We start from the raw sequence: 24,499 nt of genomic DNA, 5'->3' as shown, positions 1-24,499 counted from the left end.
ACTAATCAGCTAGGAAAAACATGTCACCAGTGATTTAACCATCACACAAGTATTTTTGTGTCCTTTCTTTATTATTATTATTTGAAAGGTCATGCAGGACGAGAATGTTTCTAGCATGCCTGATCACGTTGCAAGTTATCATTGCCAATGCTGCCATTCCTGGGTGTGTCTTTTGACATTCTCAATTACATCTATGTTTCACAAAATCTCCAATGAAACAGAAAGTAGTACATGAATGTTGGTTGATACGGTGAAATTAGGAGCTGAACCATGTCATGCACACTAATAACCCTCAATGACAGCCACAACACACACCTTCAAAGCAGATGTTGATGGTGGCTTTACGTGGCACGGGTGTCCAGGGAACAACCTCGAAGGGGGGCTCGCGGTGTGGACTTGCTCCTGGGGGTCGCTTCTTGCGTGGCTGCTTCGATTCGCTGGGGAGCCTCCGTAACGCAATGGTCAGGCGGATCCCTCTTGCAGGGTCAGATATGGTGCTCTTCACCTGAGAACGCACAACCATGTTACTGAATTGACACAGTGAGGCAGTGAACTGTTATGGGACTGTATTGTTCATGAATAAAATGAGCAAAATGTTTTGAGTGGACTGGTCATGAAACCGTGTGTGCATTTCAGCAGTTGATGCTGCAGGAAACAATGCGAGTCTTGCTGCATGTAGAAATGCATTAGCCATCACTGTTTATGCTTCACACTTCAGGTGAAACTGAAATCCTTTCTTCTGACAAACAAATCTGAAAATACTGACTGAACAGCAAAGAAGACCGCATCACTAAAAACTCCCCAACGATTTTCGCAATTTAGCCCATCACACTATTCATTCAATGCATGTTCATTTATGATGAACTCTGCAAGCTTTCTCTTCCAAAAAAAAAAAGAAACTAGCTGAATGTAACAAAAGCAAGCGCTTGTTCTCGCATCAAAGTGGCATTGTCAGAGGTCACCTGGGGGTGGATGTTATGAGGAGGCCCGCTAAGGTTGCTCTCCTCTGAGTTGTTGTCCTCTTCAGCCGCGGAGGGGCTGCGTTCTTCCTCATAGAAGGCCTCGAGCAACTGTTCTCCCGTGGGGCTGCCTCGTCCACCTTCTGCTTTTAATGACGCCTGCGAAGACAAGCAAGAGGGAAAGTGTTTAACAAAAGCTGAAGGTGTCACCCCTGTTGCACGGAGGGCTAGCACGCAGATTGAGGTGACTGAGATGATGTGAAGAGCACATGAGACACATGCACACAGAAAATATGCAAATAAAAATAATACTGAAAGAAAAGCAAACAAATCTAGTTTATATATTCAAAGGTCAAAGAGTAGCATAAGTTCTGAGTGATGCATAAGAACAGCAGGGTCTTTGCGGCTTAGATTGTGTCCCCATTTTTGACATATTTGCAGTGCCAAAGAAATGGAACCACACAGCATGAAGCTGACAATAAAATAATGTTGTCTATCGTGCCTGCAGTGGAGTAGCACAAAAATTTCCGCAACCAAATTGAGGGCACCCTTCATCAGCTGGGACTCCATTTGGCTTACGCTGGAATATTTTTTTAAAGATCGAACAACTGAGTTTGCCAGGCCGCCTTCAGTGTAAGTTCCCCGAGGACAGTGACTAAATGCTTTGTCATTGCCAAGACTGTTGGCCCACCTCAAGCAACAGTCGTAAAAACTGATTGATTCATGGGAATTGACATCCAAGACAAACACATGTGCCATAAGGGCAGATTGTCATACATTTAAACATTGTTTTACAAGGCTGTCTCTGTCAATTATGCAAATATAACTATTTTTTGTTTTGCTTTTCACAGTTCTAAATAGAGATGCATGAGTGGGCTATATGTGCAACGATGTGGTAAACTGTAGATCTCCCGTCGACATCCATTCTTGGCAGGAAAAAAAGAATTTGATACTAAAACAAGAAAGAAAAATGTTGAAAGAAAATTCACCAATGACTACAATACTCCCTAACGCGAAATTTGAGTGCAGCTCTATAGATGTTTTCATTTCACAATATACTGAAGCAAAGAATTTGAGAGAGACATGTAGCAGAGTCAGTGATAATTGAAAATTTGATCTATGGGTAAGTGCGTTGGCTTTCATACATGACTTGTTGAAGGTTCCAATGTAATAGGTGGTGCCCGCGTGGCTTCCGGAAAGTACTACACAGTTTGCATAGCGCATGTAATCAGATTACAAAAAGCTTTGGTGACAACAGAGAATGGATAGAACTATCAATAACATTTGAAAAGCTTCTGATACATGCAGGAATGTCATGTGCTGAGGGAGAATTAACATTTGTTAGCCGGTGAAAAGCAGTGACTGAAGAAAGATAAAGAAGTCATTGGTGAACAGACGACGGTGCGCTACTCTGGTGCCATTTAGTAGCGGTCGTCGCTGCAGAGTGTCTTCAGTGGCACTACGCTTTTCTTCTCACTGTTTCGCCATACCCTCCTCCTCCGCTTTCTGCTATGCACTATGCTCTTCTCATGCTTTTGCCATACGCTCCTCCTCCGCTTTCTGCCTGATGCTTCCGCCGCAACATCCTCCTCCACTTCCCCCTTTGCACTCGCCACTTTTTTCATCTCTTGCTGCGCTCTGCGTTTGCTCTTTCATTCACTGCACTCGTTCGCTTGGTTACACAAGGAATGCCGATGCTTGACGCAGGAGTGGGCGCTTAAGAACTGCACTCTAAAAAGGACACGAAAGGAAAAAATATAATTTAGCTGTTTTAATGAATTACCCTTCTACAACGCACAAAGGCCACTCATACAGTGACAGGAGCCTTGGTAAACCAGTAAAGTTGCAGAGAAGACGCACGGCAACGTCTGCTAGTAGTTGATGCACCAGCTCACTGTGACATCATGGACTTGGTAGCTTTTGCTTGAATCTTGGGAATTTATTAGAAACTTTTAGTTTGTCCATAAACTTCTTGATGTTTGTGGATTACTAGGTTGTAGGAGCTGAGGACGGCAGTAGCACAGCTGGTAGTGGCAGCTTGTGGCATTTTGTGCAACTACATGCATCTGAAAATTTTTGCATCGCATCGGTGTTATCGTCTAAAAAGAAAATCATAAAAGTACTGCATGTTAACAATTATGTCGTTATCAATGCTTTGCACTAGAAGTGGAGTGTTTAGATCACTGCAGTATTAGTTTTGCATGCAATCTAGTTAGACACTGCATCACCAGACGTCGCTACCAGTGTTGTTGTTGCCATGCGCCTCACCGGGAATCCAGTATTCTGCACAAGTTAAGAAGTTTAAGGACAAACCCAAACTTTCTGTTATCAATAAAGATGGACAATGTTCCATCTTAAAGGAGCCAAAGATTGAAATTAGCAAATTTAAAAATCTCTTAATCAGTCGCAGTGACCAAAATACAAAAAAAAAACACTGATATCCGCGACGTCCCACTGACGAACTAGTGCTGGTGCTTTGGTTCTAAACTAACAAACAACTCACTTTCATTTCCTTCTCTAATAATCAACCTCTTTCTGCAAAATTAGCTTAAATAGTTTTGAGAGAATACTGTGTTTAAACGATTCCAGCTTGCTCCAGGATCTCATGCACGCCCAATTTTCGTGGGCCTAAAGAAAATGAAACTGCATCTGAATGTACCATGTGCCTCCTTTATAAAAGAAAAATATAGCATGTCCCCACATTTGTGATCAGGAAAAACTAGATGTGTATAATTTACCTAGACAGAAGGGAAACAATCTTCTTTAAATTTTCACAACAATGAGAGTGGCATGTCATTGTCAACATTTGCGCTTTATTGGCGCAGATAGAAAGAACACGAGGCAGTATTCTGGAGAAATCACTTTTAGGGATATACTACAATCACTTTTACTGGACTTTATGCGGATCTGCATCGGACGTGTCGAAATATGCAGCCAAGAGCATTCCCAGCACTCTGCACAGACGGCGAGCTTGGCACAGCACCAGAAATGCTGGTGGCCATATATGCCGATGCAGCCAGTGCCGAGTTGCGTGAAACCTCGCAAAAGTTATGGTATCTCTGAAAGTGATTGCAGTCGAGCACAAAATGAACCCACAGCAACCTTTAAGAAAACATTCTCTGCCACCATCTCGTGATGGTGATGACTCTGCATCTGATGGCTGTGACAGTAGACAGTTGCCAATGCCATGTTTGCGACTGTAATACGCAGGCAGTTTATGAACCCATTTTATTCTGAGAAAAGGTGCGTGTTTGAATATGGTACTTTGTCAGCATAGAATGATCTAGAGTTTCTGTTTAGTGTTACTTTAACAGTGCGGCAGCAATTACCTGTCGTGGTGCATAGAGGAGCTGGGCCGCTCCATACAGCAAGGGCAGCCTTGAGGCCAAGGCATCTCCAAAGCAGTCATAGAGGAGGTTGTATGAGGCCCCGGATGATTCACTTCGAGCCATCTCCCGACGTTGCTCCTTCACCAGCTTCTCCGCTGCCAACTGTGTGTGTGTGTGTTTGCAAGAAAGCACCGGTTAGGCATTTAGCATGCAGGGAAGCAGAACATTATTAACTGATTTAGTAAGTACAGGGTGTCTACCAAGTTGACTTTTTCAAATTCCCTGAGTTTTCCAGGTTTTCCGAGTGCCTTTGCAAAATTTCCTCAGTTACACAGAACTTTGTTTTATGTTGAGACGGGCTGACATCATGTCACACGACACTGTTGCTCTTTAGTGAGCATATCAAAAAATAAAAAATGATTTAATCCAGTTCGAATAGTAAGTAGTAGCGTTTATTTCATTCAAAAAAGAAAACAGAAGGAAGGGGTTACTAAAATGCACAGCAAATAAAATATGTTCTAAAAAATATGGTAAAGCCCCTTGTAAATCGAGTCGAACATTTTCAAATACGAATAAAAAGAGATGCATACAAAAGCAAATATTTTCAAAAATGAGCTATTTCTATCAACTGACAGCAAGCTCATCGATACGACGCCCGAACTTTATCACAAGTGAGATTCTGTCAGCAGCTGGAAAGTCAATCTCAACTGTCCTGACATAACCTCAGCCCGCGCACAATGCCCCAGTGCTGCATTTCACTGCTTTAAAGGGTTATTATGGTTTATTTTTATTTTACGGTTTATTTTATTTTTATTTGTATTTATTATGGTTTGGATGAAGGATACCAGCATTTAGGCATCAGCCAACACTTTGTTTTCTGAGCTCAAGCTCCTTCAAAGAGGAGGTGGCACACTTCCTTTCCTGTTCACTTCTCAATGCATTGGTCCTTTCTGTTCTCTTCCTCGTGCCGCCGTGCATTCGCCACAGGCACGTCCAAAAAAGCTCTGAAGGCTTTCCGGTACACTTATTAGGCATATCGATGCCCGCACTATGACAGGAGATGGCAGGTGCATGCGTGTATAATTAAGGAATACGTACTGTGTCCCGTGACAATTGCCCCTTCCCATGCTTGTTAAGCTTCACCGCATTACTTCGTGTATGCTTCACCGGGTAACACCTCTGTGCTGAGGCGAAGCTGACTTTCGAGAACCGGAATTACGCAACGCGCTATGCTTTTCGAGCTTCGAAGCCAATCGAGAGGATTACAATGGCGCAGTCAGTGCGATTGCTGACAGCGGCGAATTCTTTCAATGAAGAACACGGCACCGAACGGCAGGAACCTTAATAGCGAACGTCGAAGCAGCTACGCCTAGCATTGCTGCAGTGGTGGCTACAGCTGCTGGCGGATCTGCGTGCGAGGGCACGGTTCGAGGTGGCGGTTGCGGCTTTCATTAATGACGTTTCGGACTTTGGATCACGGCAAAAAATCCGGAAAATCGGATGATGAAGGGTTCTTGCGTTCGAAATTTCAGATGTTCTTATACATTGAATCTATGGGGTACATGGTGGTGCCATGAAGGCGTCCACATTATCGAGCATGCCCCAAAAATCAGGTGTCTGGAAATTCAGTCGTTGACTGTACACTGGCAACTCCTCCAGCTGACGACACGGTGTCGAAGATGATTCGTTACGCTTCCTCTATTTCACTCGAGCCAGCATTAGTGCAACTCGTTCTCTTTAAATAACATTACAGGTAATTTTCCCTGAAAGAAGCACAAATTTCCTGAGTTGTCCCCATGTATTTCCAGAATATTCAATATCTCTGAGAATTTCCAGTTTCCCAGGTTCGTGGACACCCTGAAATCTTTAAAATTAAATGATGGGGTTTTACGTGCCAAAACCACTTACTGATTATGAGGCATACCGTAGTGGAGGACTCCGAAAATTTTGGCCACCTCAGGTTCTTTAATGTGCACCTAAATCTAAGTACACAGGTGTTTTCGCATTTCTCGAAATGCGGCCGCCGTGGCCAGAATTCGATCCTGCGACCTCGTGCTCAGCAGCCTAAACCATAGCCACTGAGCAACCACGGTGGGTACCCTCATGACAATCTCATGAGCAATTAGTAGCAGTGAGGGCACATGAAACTGTACAAACCAGCAGTCACAGTTTGTTTATAACGGAATAATGCATATAAATATGTAATCAACAGAACAAGTATGTACAAGTCAAAACAGGCATTCTATTAATAATGAGTAAAAGATTGGAAAACATCCCTGTTTACTACAGGAATCAGCAAAATGTTAAATATCTAAAAATGAACATAGATGAAATACATTTTCATAGCAAAGAGTGGCAAAGTTTCCAGAACTCTTGTAGTTAAAAGATTTAAAAAAATATCTATACTGTAGAACCTCGTTGACACAATCCTGTTTCATATGATTCCCCAGCGTCAATGTTCATGATCGAGCACACACGAAGTAAGGCAACACAGTTATGCTTTTTTACCGGTTAATACATTCCCGGACAACACATTTTTTGGCAATAACGTTCCATACATCACCACACTGAGATTTCCGGTCACTAGACCCCATATAAACAAGAAAAGGCATGAGTCAAGTGCAACTAAGAGCAGTAGGCACCCACCCCGGCAGTTTCCCCACAGTACTCATCTGCTCGAAAATACTGGCACGCAGTCAGTTTCCTATTGTACTAGCAAATGTAGTGGGTCATTGCATGTTGCTCCCAATGTCGTTGCCGTCAACTCCATCCCGATAAGCATATTCATTTATGTGCCTGCTAGAATGTGTGTGGCAAAGTGCTGTTGAAAGCTTAATGTATGCTTTTAACAGATGATAACCCAATTGTGCTGCAGTTTCCTGCTGCAGGCAGTGCAAAGTGAGCGTCATGTTTCACTCTGGTGGCATTGTATTCTGGTGTTGCCCACCAGCTCAATTTTACTTCAGTTTCCCGTTGCTGCCTTAAAACACTATGCAATAGGAAAACGACAAAGTGCGCCTCAGGTCACTTGAACCCCACCACATCAAAGAGTGTCGGCATCCCTCATAAAGCGGGCACGTCAACACTTCCTGTAAAAATGCAGAAAAAAAAAACTGTACATGAACTTGCGCAGTGATAGCCAAATGTTTGCTTGTCAAATTATGCACATGTTTGGCTACTGTCACATTACACTCGTATATTTGTTCAGCATGACCACTTCTAGGAACTAATGCTGAAAGTAGGGCGAGTTAACTGCTGGCATTAATAAGCATGGTTACAGTAAATTTGTGCGTACACCTGATATTTTTGAATATTCAGTTGAATATGTGGAGATGCTCCACTCTCACATGGCCCCTGACGTTGGTTTCGCCACATGGCTCTTGCGTCTTCTGTAATCTGGCTTCTCCCCGTAGCTAAGCACCGGCAGCGGTCGATGTGGTTGCAACATATTACGAGAGATGGCGCGAGTGTTTCGCTGCTAACGCTGCCTAATGGCAGAGTTAATCGACAGGTCAGGGAGTAGGCTCTTCCTCTTTGGCTTAGGGTCGGCAAGCAGCTCAGACCTTCCGCGCATGCGCTGATCCATGCTTCTGTGAGATCATCTCGCAAGGCCTAGGAGCAGGACACTGGAATGGACGAACATGATTGTTCGAACGTGCCACCGTTCGCATCATCGCACACGCGAACGACCAGGCATTGGTTTCCAGCATAGGGCGAACATATTCGCTCGATACCCAGTCGTAATGAGTCGGTCTTCCTAGTACTGTTGAGCACCCATCGACATGTTCTGTGGATAGCAATTCAGCTAGCCAGCATTAGTGTATGAAAGGTGCAATACATGCCTTGTGATTGTTTGCACTATTGTGTTGTAGTTCCTTCGTCCCAAGAGCATGTACGAGACCCTACAGATATTAGGCTAATTAATGTTCGTTTCGGCTTGAATTTCAATATTCGAAGAATTCAAAATGAATAAATATATGCATTTTTCTGCATAAAGTAGACCACCGTTAATTCGACTGTTTCATTCAATCCTGGCCGAAGGTTTTGGCCGATGCCCATGCATCTCTGTAGGCCAAAGTTTAATCATTTTTGATCTTAAAATTAGCCTTCACTGGATAATTTGAACTTGACCAGTAAGCACGCACGTGCCTGACCCCTACAGTGACCCAAATAGTGATTCCTTTAGTGCTAGCGTCTGTCTTGGCAGAGCTTAGAGGGCAGTGAATGCATTGAGCATGTCACCTTCTGTCAAAAGGACTTATTTTTGGTCTGGCCTAGGAAGATGTCAAGCAATAATCATAGCTCACAATGTCCAATTACGGTAGTTACCCAATTATAATGTGCCTTTTCTTTCCAAGAAAATTGGGCTGAAATTTGCCTGCGCGGTGCAATCAGATACGAAGCCAAAACTGCCTTCGCGACGTTCGTACACTACCACGTAGCGAAAAAGTACTGCAACAAAACTAACTTTAATAAGCCATGCGGTGAAGTTGACTTTATAAAACCGGCACCATAGTGCAACTTTTTTGCTGCTGAAAAATTGGGTGCGCATTCAGATTTCTACATTGTTCAGGCACTTTAATGATGGCAGCACATCATAACCAAGTGAAGTATGCACCCTCAAGATAATCAGTAGAGCTCTCAGGTCGTGCAAAAATATCAGCAGGTAAGCGCGCAAAAGGAAGCAGACCGCCCAAGGTCGTAAAGAAAACTCCTTGGTGAACAGCTGCAGATGTTTCATGCTGACTCAAAACACTGTTGCTAACAGAGCTTGAATCTGCTTTGCTGTCACCTTCGGAATCGTAACTCCATCACTAAATTGAAGTGTGGGTGCAGCATAGTTTCGAGCACAATGCTTTTTTCGCGACGCAGCCGCACGGGACGATGTCATGGGAGGAATTTTCGATAACTGCCCAGTGACACCTGCAGCGCCCCTTACCTGGATTTACGAGAGAAGCGAAACCAAAACTCTTGGAAACTGGTTGAAAATGCCAGGTCCACATGTTGGACATGTGACGGACCTCCAGAAATATATTTTGGCAGAATAAAATGACTCAGACTCCAAACCGAAGCTCACTAATGAACAGCTGGCATCATTTTCAGTTAATTATCGCCACTCAGCACTGTCGAACGGCAAAGCCAGCAATATAATTTAATTCTTGACTTCTGGGAGTCATTTAATTAAAAAATTTTGATATTAGTGCAGTGTAATCGTTAGTGGCATACTTTTTTCTCGAGCACTGCAGAAGGTTACAGCCACGCCTCTTTTCACTAAACGTACACACATTAGTTTGCAAAAAGGCCCATCAAAAATCACAACGTTGCTGGAGCATGAAAATTTAAACTGATTCTGAAAGTTCAGTGCATGTACTAACTACTGGATGGCCTTAAGTGAATAAGAAACGGCTCCAACATGTCGAAATCGGCAATCTAAACCATCAATCACCGATGATCGATTTGAATAGGCGTGGTAACAAAATAGTTCATTCGCTTAATGTACTTCGCTTAGTCATCCCTCTTAATTCCAAAGGTTGAGGGCTCCACTCACCCCCAAGGTCGTGAGTTTCAGTGCCGTAATTAATTATATCTTAATTAGCTTTCTTAATTAACTTTGCCTCCATTAACATTAAAGGTCTAGGGTTCGTCTCCAATCAAAGGTTGAGGGTTCGTAGCCATTTTGTACGTTTCGTGTTGTCGACGCATTTTCGCTCAAGGTCCACCGACTAATAAGACATATAAGGCTTTCGCCTTAATAACCATTCAACCCTGTCTAGCAGTCCACATGCCTCCCATGGGCTACATGACACTTTGCAAGCCTTTAATTTTCATGCCCATAAGCATGCCAACATTTACATGGGAGCTTATCATGGTGGCTTTCACAAATATGTAGAAAGCTCTGCCACCAGTGATGCTAACTGACCAGGAGTGCCCCATGGACTCGAGTGGCGTCTGCCTGGGCCTGTGCATTGGCTGGCCGGCAGTCTGCGAGAACAGCCTCCAGGTGGCGCCAGTAGGCTTCCAGGTGCGGCCCCAGAACCTGCTGCATTGCCTCTACACCCAGTGCAGTCAGTCCCGACACAGCTCCATATTGGGCACACAGAGGCTTCAACGAGGGGTCTCTCACGCACTCCCCCAGTGCGTCCAACACTTGACTCTCGAGACCTGCCACGCGGTCGGCCCAAAACCTGCAAAAACATTTGCAACCACGCAATAAATGTTGTTTACTTCACTAGGACTAAAGCTTTATTGAGTTGGATTTCAGTTACTGTAGTTAAACAGCACAACAGGTGAAAGGCACAGAACTACACAGAATACAGGACAACTTGTTTCTTAAAAAATTTACATATAGTTAAGAAAGCAAAAAAAGAAAGTGAAACAATCATACCTGCATAATTCCCGTATAGCCCTATGCCCCTTGCAATTTGTTGTACTGTTACCTGAACTGAAATTTCAGTTGGCACTAAACTCCAATTGCTATCTTAGAATCTTCTGGAAGCCAAAAGAAACCTAAACCTAATAAAATTCATGTTTACCAGTTTGGCACGAAATGGTCCAAGCATATAGGAGGCACTCAATAGACAAGCGATTCTTTAAAATACTTGAGTTGACACACCTGACTAGCAACTCGCAAGTTGCACTGTTGTTCAACCTAAGCGCGCGGATGTTTCTTCAAAATCTGAGTTTCCTTTAATAAATAGTTTCAGTGTTTGCATAGCCTGGCTTTCTTTGTTGCGTGAATGGATGGCGGGTAACAGCAAGGCTGTGCTTCAGCTGTTAAGCCTTGCACATTTGTGCTCATCCTTGTTCAAGCTGTTTCCTCACACTAACAAAGGATATAATAAAACTCGGTAATAAGACACGATATCACAATTCTGTAAACTGCACCTAATAACACACCTACAGCTGAGAAAATTGCTGTTTTAATACCGTAGCATTAAGGGCCCACGCAAGAGGCCGTGTTTCTGCCAGAAAGTTCACCTTGGGGCACAGCATCTGCCACCAGCGTTTCGCAGTAAACATTACGGTTACAGAAGTTGCAGTTGCTGGAAAGTGCGAGAAGCAGTCAGGGATCTTTGAACACTATTGTGTTCCACTTTTAAAGGCAAACCTTAAGCGTCCTCCAAAATTTTTATATGCCATTCTGAAATATACCAATAATCTGTTATCGCGTTCCACGCTTAAAGGTGAAGCTAAAGCGCCCTCCAAATTTTTTATACACCACTCTTAAATATACCGATAATCTGTTAACTACATCAGAATTCATACATCAGTGTGCTTTAGATGCTCTAACAGGTGCTGTTTACAATTTTACAGCGAAGTTGTTAGCCTCTTAGTGGTCGGCATTTTTTGTATCCGTCCGTGGATGGATGGAAACAACTTTATTTTAAATCCGGCAAAGTTTAACGACCTGGGCTCAGGTCTCCCATGAGGGGACTTTGAGACCTTGCCTCGTCTCCACCTCTCGGACCTGCTCGACAGCCCACTCTTGCATCTTGAGGTTGGAGCTGCGCATAGCGGCAGCCCACTTCGACGCAAGAGCCTCCGGAGCTACTGCCATTGTAGTTGATATAACACGACACTCCCACAACATGTATGAGAGTGTCGCTCTAGTTTCCAGACATAATTTGCAAAGAGCACTCTGGTATTGCGTGGGGAAAATGTGTACCATCATTAGCAATGGTTCCTACCCCCTGAGCAAGCAAAAATGAAATAGCTCATCTCTCTCATAATGCAGAGGTTACAAGCACTCAGCAAAGTGAAGCAAACAGTGCATACATTCAATGCAGTCACGCATACAACATACATAACAGCCTACGTTTCAATAAAGAACAAGCTCAAAACAAGAATCTATCATGATCAGCAATGGCTCATACCCCCAAAGGTAGAGGCTACAAGCATTCAACAAAGTGAAGCGAACAGTGCATACATTCATTGAAGCATCAATAAAACATTGCATACCCACCTCAGCAGTTGCATTAGTGGTTTTGCAACAGCTTCGATGGACATCCACTTTCACAGGGCCGAGATGGTGAGTCAACTTTTTTTATGCAATGATACGAAATCTTGAACTTAGTGCTTCTTTTCTAAGCTAAATAATTTTAGGAAATTTTGCATAAACTTCAAGGCCCTACTTGACTTTCTCTCTCAAGTGCAATAAATTTCATTCAAATCGCTCTAGTGGTTGCCTCATAAAAGCATTTCGGTGTTTTACATGTATCTGAATAGAGAAATTGGAGTTGGCCCCAAGCTAATGCTTCCTCCTAGCGCAAGAAAATGGCAAGTCAGAAATGTCCCACTTTAATGGCATATTTCTGTTTTGTGAAAGGCACAGACACATGAGAGCAGTGCTGCCTTTGCTTGAGGCTTGTGCACATGTGTGAGTTGGGAGAGAAAAATCTGGAAACTGCACATAGGTACTTCGTAGAAGGACACTCAATTTTTTGTTGATGCCTAGCTGATGGCAATGTGCATTACGCAAGAACCGGTGTTTAACATATGTCCAAACAGGATCACAGCAGCTGAAACAGAGTCCATAATGGCAAAGCACACAATAAAACAAGTTTGCAGTAACACCGTGTCATTATTCATTGGTCTGCAGCTGCTAAGGTGGCATCTACCTAACTGCCTCCCCCGTGCTTTGTGCTGGGTGGCTCCCCTTGGCAGGAACCCTCCACATCAGGCCTGGTAGTGAAGCATAGTGAGGAACAATCACTGCAGATGTGAAAGGGGGAAATAATATAGTAATGCAGATGGAAAAAAAAAAGAAGAGAACAGTCGAATATGTGATTTGAACTACAGACCTCCTAATCACGAGTGCAGTGCTGTGACCGCAATGCCACAAAACCACAAGTGGAGAAAGAACTTATTTAAGGGTATTTATCTGTGATCACATAGTGCTGCTCGGTTAGGGACAAACGAAGCAATGCGTATCCTTCTAGGCACAGGCCCCAGTTTTTTTGTTTTTTATTTCTCTTGCAACTCACGCATGTGCAGAAAGGTCGGGCAAATACAGCTTATCTCTTGTGTGTCTGTGCTTTTGAGAAAATGAAACTACAGCTTTTAATGCACGTCCTATCTCCGCACTCTGCCGAGACACTTTTCTCACTTGAGTAAGGCAGCAAGCAACTGCGCTGCATTGTCCCTCAGTGCCCAGTGGTCATTGGCTGGATTGATGGCAGCTGCCAGCGGCTCCAGCAGGCAGAAGAGGAGTGCTTGCACCACCATTGTTGGCTGTAAAAGGACATACAGATCCAACGCACATTTTGGAATCTATTGGCAGCGAAGCTTTCGTGAAGGGATTAATTAAATGCTATAAAACTGTTCACCATCAGTAACACGTTTTGCAGCATAGTGATTGTGCGAGCTCTTAAACTCACGTAGGGCAGGGTGTCCAAATTTAGCGAAGTGTTCTGGGCCAAGGCGCCAATGGCGTGCAGCAACCGGTCCAGGCTGGCAAGGTCATGGCTGAGCTTGCGAACCTGCAATGCACCATCTCACTGTGGTATGCACATTTCCACTGCATGTATAGTTATAAAATGAGTTTTCTGTTTTACCTGCCATGGTACGGAAAACATGTCAGCGCAGTTTTGGTGTGTGTGCAATGTGTAATTATATCACTGCATTGGCCATGCAATTTTGGTTTTGGTGAAGGTTCTTCTGAGGCTTTTTACATAATCGTTTCTCGGCGATGTAGGTCCATATTATATTGTACCAGTTACTTTTTCCCGGAAAGTTTGGACTGCAGTTCTCCGGTAGACTATACTGTGACTCGAAGCCATTTTTTTTTGCGCCAGCACATTGTTTTGAAACCCTCCTAGGTCTTCAACTTGATCGCTGCACTAGCCTTCGTCTAATACGAACAGCCTCAAACCAGCAGTTCCTAACCAGTCCAGACAGGATGGGGTGTCGAGTTCAACACCCTATAAGCTGTCTGGATATTGTTGCATGAAGGCCAGAACGACTGGTCAGCTACAATGAATTGCAGCATGGACTGTCTGTGACGACACCACCGACAGGCTGGTTCCTCATCCGTCCAATCAATCTGGTGAAGGCGTTTGCCTCTACAGCTGCTCACAGCGGCATAATAATTGGCTACAATTTGTTTCTGATATGAAATAACTAACAAAGTTATGTTGAAAGTGCGCCTATTCTGCAAAGCAGCTCCCTATACTAACATAACCATTGGTGTCATTGGGAACTGCAACGCAAGGGCATTTTGCAAGAAGGCAGCATCATACCTATCACTGCAAGTAACACAGGTCACAGAAAGCAGGTGGACCTGTTGACTACAGTAAGCACTGCACGTTCCCCAAGCGATGGAATTGGCTGGGTACAAATCGCAGGTCTCCACATTGAGTTATAGGTTGTGTCAGTCTCGCTTGCTTCGTTTATGTGTTCAGGCTACACGTCTTAATTTGGTCTTTACTACCGGAAAAGGCACCTTTGTTCGCTAACAGTATGCCATGTCTCCCCTCGTCAAGAGAGCGTCCGGATGCTTTGCTTAACAATGCAAAAAGCTAAAGCAAAATGCAGTCGGGGCTCTAAAATCATGGGTAGTGTTTTCTTTTATTTTAATCTGCAATGCAGAAGAAATTCCAGGATGTAAGGAAATTTTTGATGGTGAAACGGCAAGGTAATTATTGGTATAAAGGTTTCTACCACATAAAGCAGTAGAAACTGCTGCAGAACACGTTGCTGAGAAGACGAGAGAAACAAAATCGAGGGACATGGTACACACAGCCAGTTACAGCATGAAGTTGGGGCAATGTAGATAAAAAGTGGTGTTTAAAGATTTGCTGTCGCATTATACGTGGCTGCTAAACAAATATTTGACAAATAAATGAGACAATTGTGGCCACATCATTCTCTATGAGAAAAATTCCTGCGCATGAACGTCAAAGCCAGGGAGACGCTAATTACCATTGGTCATTGCCAGAAAATGTGCATTTGCTACATAAGCATGTTTGTGTCCAGCAATCTATGGCAACCAGCACCGATGAGCACCAGAACCGGATAGACACAGTCATAGTCGTAATACTATAGCCGCTTATTTATTCTTTTATTGGTTTGATTAGCTGATTACCCCAGTTCTTAGATGTGATTTAAGCGAATAGACACACATTGCAACAATCTGCCATTGAAGCTTCATATCATGCGACTTGAGCGGTACACACTTGAAAGTGGCAGTGCCGCGAAACTGCGTCTGCGACTTTTGGCCGCAGTGTACACATTTGGCACAGCACTTTGTTTCCTTCTCAATGGAGGGCATGCTACAAGGCCTCACATGCACGAAATTCTCTGAAATTCTCGCTGCAGTGCAGCTAAGCCAAGCAGATATACTGCAGTGCCTTGCATTCACCAGCAGGGCTTCTCGTTTTGCATTACCAGAAACCAGTAAATGGAGCATGGAGAGCACTGCTAACGGGCATTTCTGCATCGCCGCCTAGGCAGCCCATCACGTCCATTGTGCGGTAACTTGCTTCCTATATGTCATCTTGAAACCATCATTGTTGCTCGAGTTTTTGTATTTGTTTTGGGGGGTACAGATCAAGCCTGTACAGTCAAGCCTGTATAAAGGCTTTTTGTCTATACCCCCAAGCATCCTGGCGATGTAAATAAATATTTGAGTTTCTTCTTTGATTTTTCTCAAAATGCCTTTTTGTCAAATGTGAGAAACATGAGGGATTTGTAGCAATGGTGTAGACTTCTGCATATTTCTTTTGGTGTAGTTTTGAGAACTGAAAGCTACAGTATAATAACAAGTTGTTTTCCTTTTTAGCTTTAAGCAAAGAATGGTAACACGGAGTTTGTGGGACAGCACGGAGCTGTCTACGCTGCTGGGAATTGCACAGCAGTGAACAAAAGTGTTTGCAATGAACACAAAAATGGACACAGCAGGTGCTGATGACTTCCTGCACTCACCCCAAGAGAGACAAAGTGCACCAAATATGGCAGCAGAGGACTCAGGCAAGGGTTGCTGGCCAGATCCTCCAAGGCAACCTGTTACGAGAACATAAAACTCGCAGAAACCAGCACCTCAGGAGCTCCTCTCTTCAATACATGTAACGGGAAAAACAGCATTCCTTAATACCCACTGAACAGATTTTTGTGAGGCAAATGACTTTTCGATTTAGGATTTCAATTTTTGTAATTATTCTTAGACGGAAATTGAAAAGTAAGATTAGAAATCAAAAAGAAAAATAAAGCATCAAGAATACAACTCTAATGGCACAATGAAATCAAATATCACAATATTGTGAGCAGTGTAAATAGGATGATTATGACTTATGATTTCCAAAGTGCACATTACACACTGTTCCAATATATACCACCAATTTGTTAACAAGACTTATGCGAAACTCGCATAAACAGTGTAACAATAAGCTGTAAAGGACTGATATCTGTAACATATTTATATGCTTTAGCTATCATTAGGTAGAGGTGACAGAGTTCTGATATTTGTTTCTTGTGTGGAGCCAAAGATGTTGATTTTTATGAGAAGCTGAATATGTTAGCGTAGCTGATGGCCCGGCATGAGGTTAACCTTTCAGCCGTTTTCAACGAGCCCTGCTCGTCAAACTCCTTGTGCACCCAAAGCGTTTAGGACAAGTGCAGCTCATCGTTGCTGTATTTGTTCACCGCTGGGGTGTTTTGGACAAGAGGCGCTAGTCCGCGGTTCAATTAGTGTTTTGGATAGCAGATGGCAATACATAACCAGAGATTTCTTTCTTTTTCTGCTGCTGCAGTGCATTTTTTTTGTTTTCAACAGAGTTTTCAAAATGGCATCCGGTGGAGGCGTTGCGTGTGTCTGCAGCCTGTCTTCCGGAAAAAGAGACATTTCTTCGTCATCGCCTTCTTTAGACGATGATGGTTCAGACACTGAGGTGTACATAGTTTCGGGAAGCGTACACAAGTGTGATGATGATTGAGGTCAGCTACTCCTCAAATGAAGAAGACAAAGAGCAACACTAGGAGGATGATATAGCAAGTGTGCATCTGTGGGCCAAAACTGTCGTGAACAGTGTTCTGCTCAAGCCTCCACTGCTTCTTCTTTTTTATACACTGTAAAAGTTTACTGTAAGCTTATAAAGTGAATTGTTTGAATACTGACACGTGCACTTGCTTATCCTTCTCAGGTGACCGCTTTTAACCGGCTAACAAATGTTAATAATTATCACTCAGCACAGGATGCATCTGCACGTATCGGAAGTTTCTCAAATGTTATCGATGGTTCTGTAATTTGTCTCTTGTCATCGAACCTTGCGTAATCTCATAGTATTCACGACGCGAATTGTGTAGTACTTTCTAGAAGACACAAAGACACCATTGATTACATAGGAGCCTTCGACGAATCATCTACAAAAGCTGATGTGTTTGAACCGCAGATCAGATTTCCATTTCGCCAATCGCCAACTGTGCTCGCCGCTATCATTTTGCTTCGAGTGTTACTACTTGCTTTTGTGAGAACAGGTTCGCACAATAAGGAAGCTAGTTCTGTGATTCACATTTTTGCCATACTGTGTTCGTCGTCGCTACATGACAATATAATTTTTCTAGAGGATGAGCTGCTTTCAATAATAGTCAATGGAATCAACCAGAAAGCCACACTGTGTAATCCCTTGTTTCGAGCAGTACAACACGCTGCCAAAGCTCCCTTCTAGTCAAATGCACAGTTAGCATGGGAAGCTGATGTGACAAAGACTAAAGATTACTGTATATATTCCTTCCATGATTTTTGTTGGTTACTAGCAGGTAGGTGGGCCTATACAGAGTGTCCCAGCTAACTTTAGCCAGAGTTTAAAAATGTGCAAATGCCACATAGCTTGTCAGCACCAAGGTAATGTTGTTTGCCATTGCTCGGAGATATTCAAATTATTTTTTTCATTCTACCTAATTACATAATTAGTCCTAAGTAATTAATCAACTTCTCAAATATTATAATTAGATGAAAAGTGTCAATTAGAAAATTGTAGAACAACACAAAAAACCCCCAAAACAGCTTTCCGATTCGCAATAAGTGCTACATAAAAGTGTTCTTCCAAGCATGAAAGAAGCTTACGAATACATGTAAAGTGCCTTGAGCGGCCAGTCGCGCGGCAATCTTGCATAAATACATGTATGGGTGCCATTGGGCACACATATTCAAGGGCACATAGCCTAGCGTAACCATATAGTTCTAGCTTGTCTGCAAACTTCTTACCACTTATGGATTACTGGATCCGTGAACGACAGTAGCAAAGCTGGTGGCAATATCTCGTGGTGATTTATCCAACTACAATGCATTTTAACATTTTTGTGCTGCTGTACTATTATTGAAGGAAAATCGTAAAAGTATGGCATGTTAACAATTATCCCACTACCAACGTTTTACACCAGCGGTTATGATATGTAAGCCACTCCAGTATTAGTTTTGCATGCTCTCCGGTTAGACCCTGCATCACCAGGTGTCGCTACCAGCATTGTTGCTGCCGGACACTTCTCCAGCAGCCCAACATTTTGCATATGTATTAATGTTTATGGACAAGCTAGGACTCTCTAATCACAGAGGAACGCAGACGACAGGCTCACTCGCTCTGCTCAGAAGACAGCTGTGCCACTCACATCGACAAGCTGCTTGTCGCTGCCTAGCAGGGCCTTGGTGATCTCCTCATAGTACTGCATGTGGCTTGCATTGACGTCTGTGTGCACACCTTTGCTGCCGTCCATTTCTTGGATTGCAGGCATAGGCTTGTCGGGGTCCGGTTCAAGTGACACGCCTTCCACCACCAACCAGCGCCCTGGCCAATAGGAAAACAGCTCCATGAATTAAACAAACCTCACAAAATATGCAATCAAAAACCTCGACAGACGTGTGACCTTGCAGGATTAGAACCCACGTTCCAGCAACGTTGCCCATGTCATGCCTATGTGCAGTGGGCATCAAAATCTTACGGGGCGAGAAGTTTAATTTCCTAACAGCCAATTCCCAAAGCCTTAGCAAAAACATAAAGATACATGCTCTTTGGATGTAGTCGTGTAAGTTTTCATGGAAGCAAATGTTTACAGATTGAGGGATCTAAGGCAACATTAAACTTTCAAGTACTAGTTTGTGACCACAGTGATTAACACCACACAACACTATGGTGTTTGCATGCACTAGAAAGGAGTGGAAATCAGCATAGCAGGTTGCGGAAATATTCAGAATTTTCTAAGAGCTGTGGTCCTTAAATTTTGCACTTGGCTGTACTAGTACATACTGCAAACAGGAATACCAGGCTGAGTGATTAGGCTATGAAATTATTTGGCGTTTTCCCAGATACTGTTTTATAACCTTGCGACGCTACTAATGTCATCATTCCAGTCCATCCATCACCTTGCAGCCACCCTTCACTTCTAATTACTGGTTCTGATTCCAGTTTTCGACTCTCTAGGAATGAATTTCAGATGAAATTTTGAATGGACAGTTTTCAACATTTTTTTGTGGAAATTTCCCACCACATCTAGCTGCGCTGACAGCTTCTATGCAAATGCAGTGCAAATACATGTACACAAACGAGAACATATAAAGCAGCTCAAACCATGGACACTTGGTTCTGGTGGCAGGTCAAGCTGAAGGGGAGAGTCCAATTCATCCGCCAGGTCCACCATGCTGTCATCAGTGCAAAACACATCAGCCTCTCGGACATGCCGAAATGGAAGCGGATCGTCTCCGCTGCATCCATAAGAGGGCTGTGCGGAGTGAAGTCATTTTATGTCAAATTGGTAGCAATATGAAAAAAAGCTCAAAAGCAAGATAGGTGAAAACAAGCAAAAAGAGGAGAAGCATGCCTTTCTGTGTGTTCTCTTTTCTCTGCCATCATTGTTTTATGCACTCTTTACCCTCAAAAGTGTAAAAAAAATCATGTGGGTAGGTATTTCAGAAAGTCCTACATTGTGGAACTTTCCCATACATAAACTAGTTTCCTAAAGGATGATGTACAGTACCGAAGAATTATGAAAAATGCAGACCACAGTCTGACCAAATATGGATCATAAGAAGAAACAATGATATTAATAAATATCTTAAACACAAGAAATGAAAGCAATGTTTTAAGGAGATAGTGGCCAATTAAAACCGTAATAATCATATCAACAAACTTCTTTGCATAGACTATTTGTCATGCGTAAACAGTACCTACAACAAAATAATTATGAATGAAAGAGCTTTAACTTACAGTGGCGCAAATACTTGGCCTATTTTTTTTCACAGCACTACATGACTGAAGTCTTATGGAAGAGTGTATGACGTATGTCAAACAAATGTGTACTTGCTTGTCTGTTTGTACCCCATAGGCACAAGTCAACCTGAGGTATCATTCAATGAGTGAAGTAAAATAGATAAATAAAACCTACTCCAGTAACACACGCGAACAACTAATGTCAGAAAACACTATATCAGCATAGCTTAGGGAATTGGTTACCTGTGAATCACTCCAACGTAGTGCACGCTCAATATCGTTGCAAGTCAGCTTGCGCCTTTTAGCATGCCGCATGAATTGGCCACAGTTCTGCAGTTGAACAAACAAGAAACATCTCAGATAGCTCTAACGCAGAAGTGCAATGTTTCGCGCTTAAGAGCAGAAGGGTTATTCTAGTTATTCCGACCAACATTTTACCAAACTGAGAATCCACTAGAGCAAGTTTCTTCGACTGAAACCTGATGCAACCATTTTGCCGGGAACCCCACGAACCAAGTATTCCTAGCTCAATGGCACAGTGCAAGTACATATCAATTAATGAATTAATTACCTCTCTCCACCTTGCAGGTTTCCACAGAACCATTACGTTAAGTACATATCACTTCCAATGTCTAGCCATATCCATGTGATTACAACAAAAGTACTTGTGAGGCTGCCTAGATGAATACAATGCTTTAGGTTTCAGTATAACTCTTTTAGGCACTAATTGATTCTTACCATTGAAAAGTTAGTTTTATCGCATTCTTGCATCTGCAGGATCATGAAAAGCATACAGCTGCCCAACGAATAAAAAATTTTCTATTCAGCGAGTTCTGTTGGGTTTACAGATTTGGACTCCATGCGAAAACTTTCCACAGGAAACAACAAATTTGAAAACATCAGCAATTTCATGTTGAGCATACTTGGACAGCACTTATCTGGCCACTTGAAAAATATGTCCAATGGATTACTGCATTGAAAAAAATAATGAAAAAAAGTGAACTCTCTTCCTGATGACATATACTGACACCGACAGCAAACATCCAGCCGTCCAGCTTAAAATTAGACTTACTAAAAGACTTTGCACTTATCTTGCAAACTGGCAGCACAGGTCCAATCAGAAGTGTTTTAATATGTATGAAACATTTTAAATATTATCATATGTTCATCAGTGCTTTTGCTTTTGATGCACTATGTTGGTGTGCGCTACTATGCACAGTGCACCCGAAGGGGATAACAATGTCAGCATAATGGGTTCTTAGTTTAGAAACTAACTGCAAACACAGACAACTCATGATAATTGAAACTTCAATAATTGATGTCTAGTTTATTCATACAAATCTTGAAATTTCGGCCGTCCCACTATGTTTGAGAGGCATTCTGAAGCTTAATTCAAAAAGGGCTTTTGGTTAATTCTGGCCTTCCAGCTTCTCAAGTGCAGGGAAATGCACCCAAAATAGTTGATGAGGAGATCCATGAGGCAGAAATAGTCAAAGTATGCCACTGTGAGATGGCGCCACGATCCTCTCCCTTTTCTCCACCATTGAACCAAGTGCTGGCCAGTCCCATACTCTCGTACATAACATAAAAGTATGAGGAGTGCTTCTGTTTGCAACTCATAATGTTGTTCTGGATAGTACTTTATTCATTTTCTGACAATGTCAACTTCCAGTAATACAAATACCTGCAATCCTTACAATTAAGTTTGAACAAACTTGAGATACCCTTTGCAATGACAGGAACTAAGAAAAGACCAGTCACTGTCACTTATATAAGGACGCGTCATAAGATAACAATAACTCAAAAAGTAGCACACAATTCGATGCAGTGCTTCAAGTTTCCAGAAACACAGGTCACTAAATAGCCCACGTCATTGGTTGGTTTAGCAAAAAAGTGCAAGGTAATCACCGGTTCCTTACCTAGAATCTTGGAACCTGCCATTATGACAAATGTGCTACCTTATGACTAAAGTGATCAGGAAAGCACCCAACAAAAATACTGTTCATGGCAAAATTATATGGTTGGAGAACAATTTGTAGGCAGCACCACACTGCATAGAGGACAACATAGCAGACAAAGACAGCTGTGTCAATGGTTCAAGGTTGAAAATCACTGCTCTAACGAAGTAAAAACTTCGTTCAAATGCCGCCACCGTGATGCAAATGACACCCCTAGCTCACCTGGGCTAGCTCACGAAGCCTGTAATTGACATCTTCCGTGAGTAGGCTGAGGGCTTGATCAGATACACCGGTTATCCCATTGGACTCGGCGAACAAGCTAACAGAGTCTCTTGGAAACTGGCTGTACCTCTTTTCCTCTGGCTTCTTCCCTGGAGTTGTTCCTTTGAGCGTCCGTTTAGACGCCATCCTTTAATGTGTTCACTTTCTGCAAAATGGAAGATCATAAACCACACGTTCACTGTTGAAGTCGTGGGTTATCCAATATGAAAAGCTGATAGTAAAACGTTATGGCAACTTCAAACAAAATTTCGCGCGCTTGTATGCGCCTTTCATTCGAGCCGAAACAGCGCAGCACGTTTAGCGTTTTGCATGGTACTTGTGATTCATTCATTCCATTCGCTGATAAAGACAACCGGTTCGTTGCGCTTTCCGAATTGAGAAGAGGTATGCCAAGTTTCTCATACAGCTCATATACCTGTTGCTTTCACCACACGGTACTCGATGCATCAATTTAATGTCGCATGTGCGCGACACCGGCACCGTCAGAAGCTGTACGCAAACGCCAAAACGCCCGAAGGCAGTCACGTAGTTCGAGTAACCAGGCCAAGGTCTCCTTTTGCAGACTGTAAGACCCTGTGTTAAGAGAGTGAAACGGTGCTGTTAAGTTACGAAACTCATCTTATCTACGACCGTATCACAACTCCACAACTACCAGGAACAGCGAATACCTTCATCAGACCATTTAAATACGGCCTGTGTACTCCTGCTCGATACACGAGTGCGCGCTAAAAAAAGGGGGGCATTTTCTTTAGAATCGTTTGAGCGCTAAAACGTAAGGTTGACCAGCATAGTTAGAGTGAATGCAAGTTAATACGTCCAATTTATGCGCAGTTTTGGTTGATAAGCCGTTTCATCTTTATCCCTGTGAAGCGGAAGCGCATTATACGTCACGTTAATCCGGGTCAGGCATAGGTCGAGGGAGGCGAATACGCGGAGTGTTACGAAGAGCTGTCTGCTAGAAAACGATGCGGTGACTGGTGCTGATGAAGCTTGGAAGTTCGCCTCGCCGTTGAACGCGCAAACAAAAGGCCTGGGAACCAACTGTAAAACATGAAGTAGCAGCCCGACAGCAACGTCTTCGTGTGTTTTCGACCTCGGCTGAGTCGTGTAGGCGTATAATGTGCACCTTCACAGCTCTTGTGAAGGTGCAGTCGCCCGAAAGGTGCCGTCTCTGCTGGTCGGAGTGTAACATGCTCGCTAAAGCGCGCATGACGGCAGTTGAGAGCTAAACTACCGTTCCGACACGTAGAGGTACGTTGAACAAGTGCCGATCATGTTCCCGAGACTTCCGCCGAGTGAAATGCAACGGAACAACAGTTGACTGACGATGTTGGAGGTCTCATGTTGACATCGTGCCGTAGTTGCAGAAAGCTCATGACCCCACGCCGATGACTGTTGGTGGTCCTTTGTCGACTGCGTGCGAGTTGTGAAAGTGCGCGATGCCAAAACGGAAGCTGAAATGGATTTTACTGCTTGCAGTCACTTGGGTCGGTGGTGTAGGTTATTACCTGTTTTGGAGCGGCCGTCGCAGCGGGGTACGTGCTGTGTTGTGTATGTGCATGCACTGCATGCTATATAATATCCATACGCATTTAACTGTGTACATAGCAGCTTATTGTAACGACAGCGTGTTTCCCTTGGCGAGCTGGTTATTAACACGCAACAGCTCAAATTACTTAACTGAGCAAGACATTCGGGAGAACGGACGGCGGGGCAGCGCACGTTACACTACGTATATACCCGATTTTGAATGACTCATTATACCCCGTACACCT

General features: G+C 43.2%; 2 protein-coding genes across 7 annotated transcripts in view; one reads left to right on the top strand and one right to left on the bottom strand.

The window, feature by feature from the left end:
* LOC126545035 (TAF6-like RNA polymerase II p300/CBP-associated factor-associated factor 65 kDa subunit 6L) overlaps positions 1–23,460 on the bottom strand; it is a 30,861-nt gene extending 7,401 nt beyond the window's left edge. For 3 of the 6 annotated variants that reach the window (XR_008615136.2, XM_055078177.2, XM_072285061.1), the window contains exons 1-12: positions 23,140–23,386; positions 22,665–22,869; positions 20,728–20,814; positions 19,846–19,996; positions 18,890–19,065; positions 16,211–16,288; positions 13,666–13,767; positions 13,395–13,519; positions 10,209–10,473; positions 4,289–4,450; positions 963–1,118; positions 316–505 (exon numbers count right to left, since the gene is read on the bottom strand). Coding sequence is in view for 5 of the 6 variants with exons in the window: in XM_055078177.2 (XP_054934152.1) it covers positions 316–505; positions 963–1,118; positions 4,289–4,450; positions 10,209–10,473; positions 13,395–13,519; positions 13,666–13,767; positions 16,211–16,288; positions 18,890–19,065; positions 19,846–19,996; positions 20,728–20,814; positions 22,665–22,850 (1,678 nt within the window). In the remaining variant the exon portion in view is untranslated. The other 3 variants (XM_050192658.3, XM_050192657.3, XM_072285062.1) reach the window with 3 other exon arrangements.
* Positions 23,461–23,582: 122 nt separating this feature from the next.
* The window catches only part of LOC126545050 (polypeptide N-acetylgalactosaminyltransferase 2-like), a 31,333-nt gene continuing 30,416 nt past the window's right edge, over positions 23,583–24,499 (top strand). The window contains exon 1 of the mRNA XM_055078178.2: positions 23,583–24,259. Within this exon, the coding sequence (XP_054934153.1) occupies positions 24,164–24,259 (96 nt within the window). The 5' untranslated portion in view covers positions 23,583–24,163. The remainder of the gene's footprint in view (positions 24,260–24,499) is intronic.

The sequence above is a fragment of the Dermacentor andersoni genome, chromosome 10 (genome assembly GCF_023375885.2).
Source record: "Dermacentor andersoni chromosome 10, qqDerAnde1_hic_scaffold, whole genome shotgun sequence".
In the NCBI taxonomy this organism is placed as follows: domain Eukaryota; kingdom Metazoa; phylum Arthropoda; class Arachnida; order Ixodida; family Ixodidae; genus Dermacentor; species Dermacentor andersoni.
The sequence above is the reverse complement of the archived record's forward strand: the minus strand, read 5'-3'. Positions and strand labels throughout refer to the sequence as shown.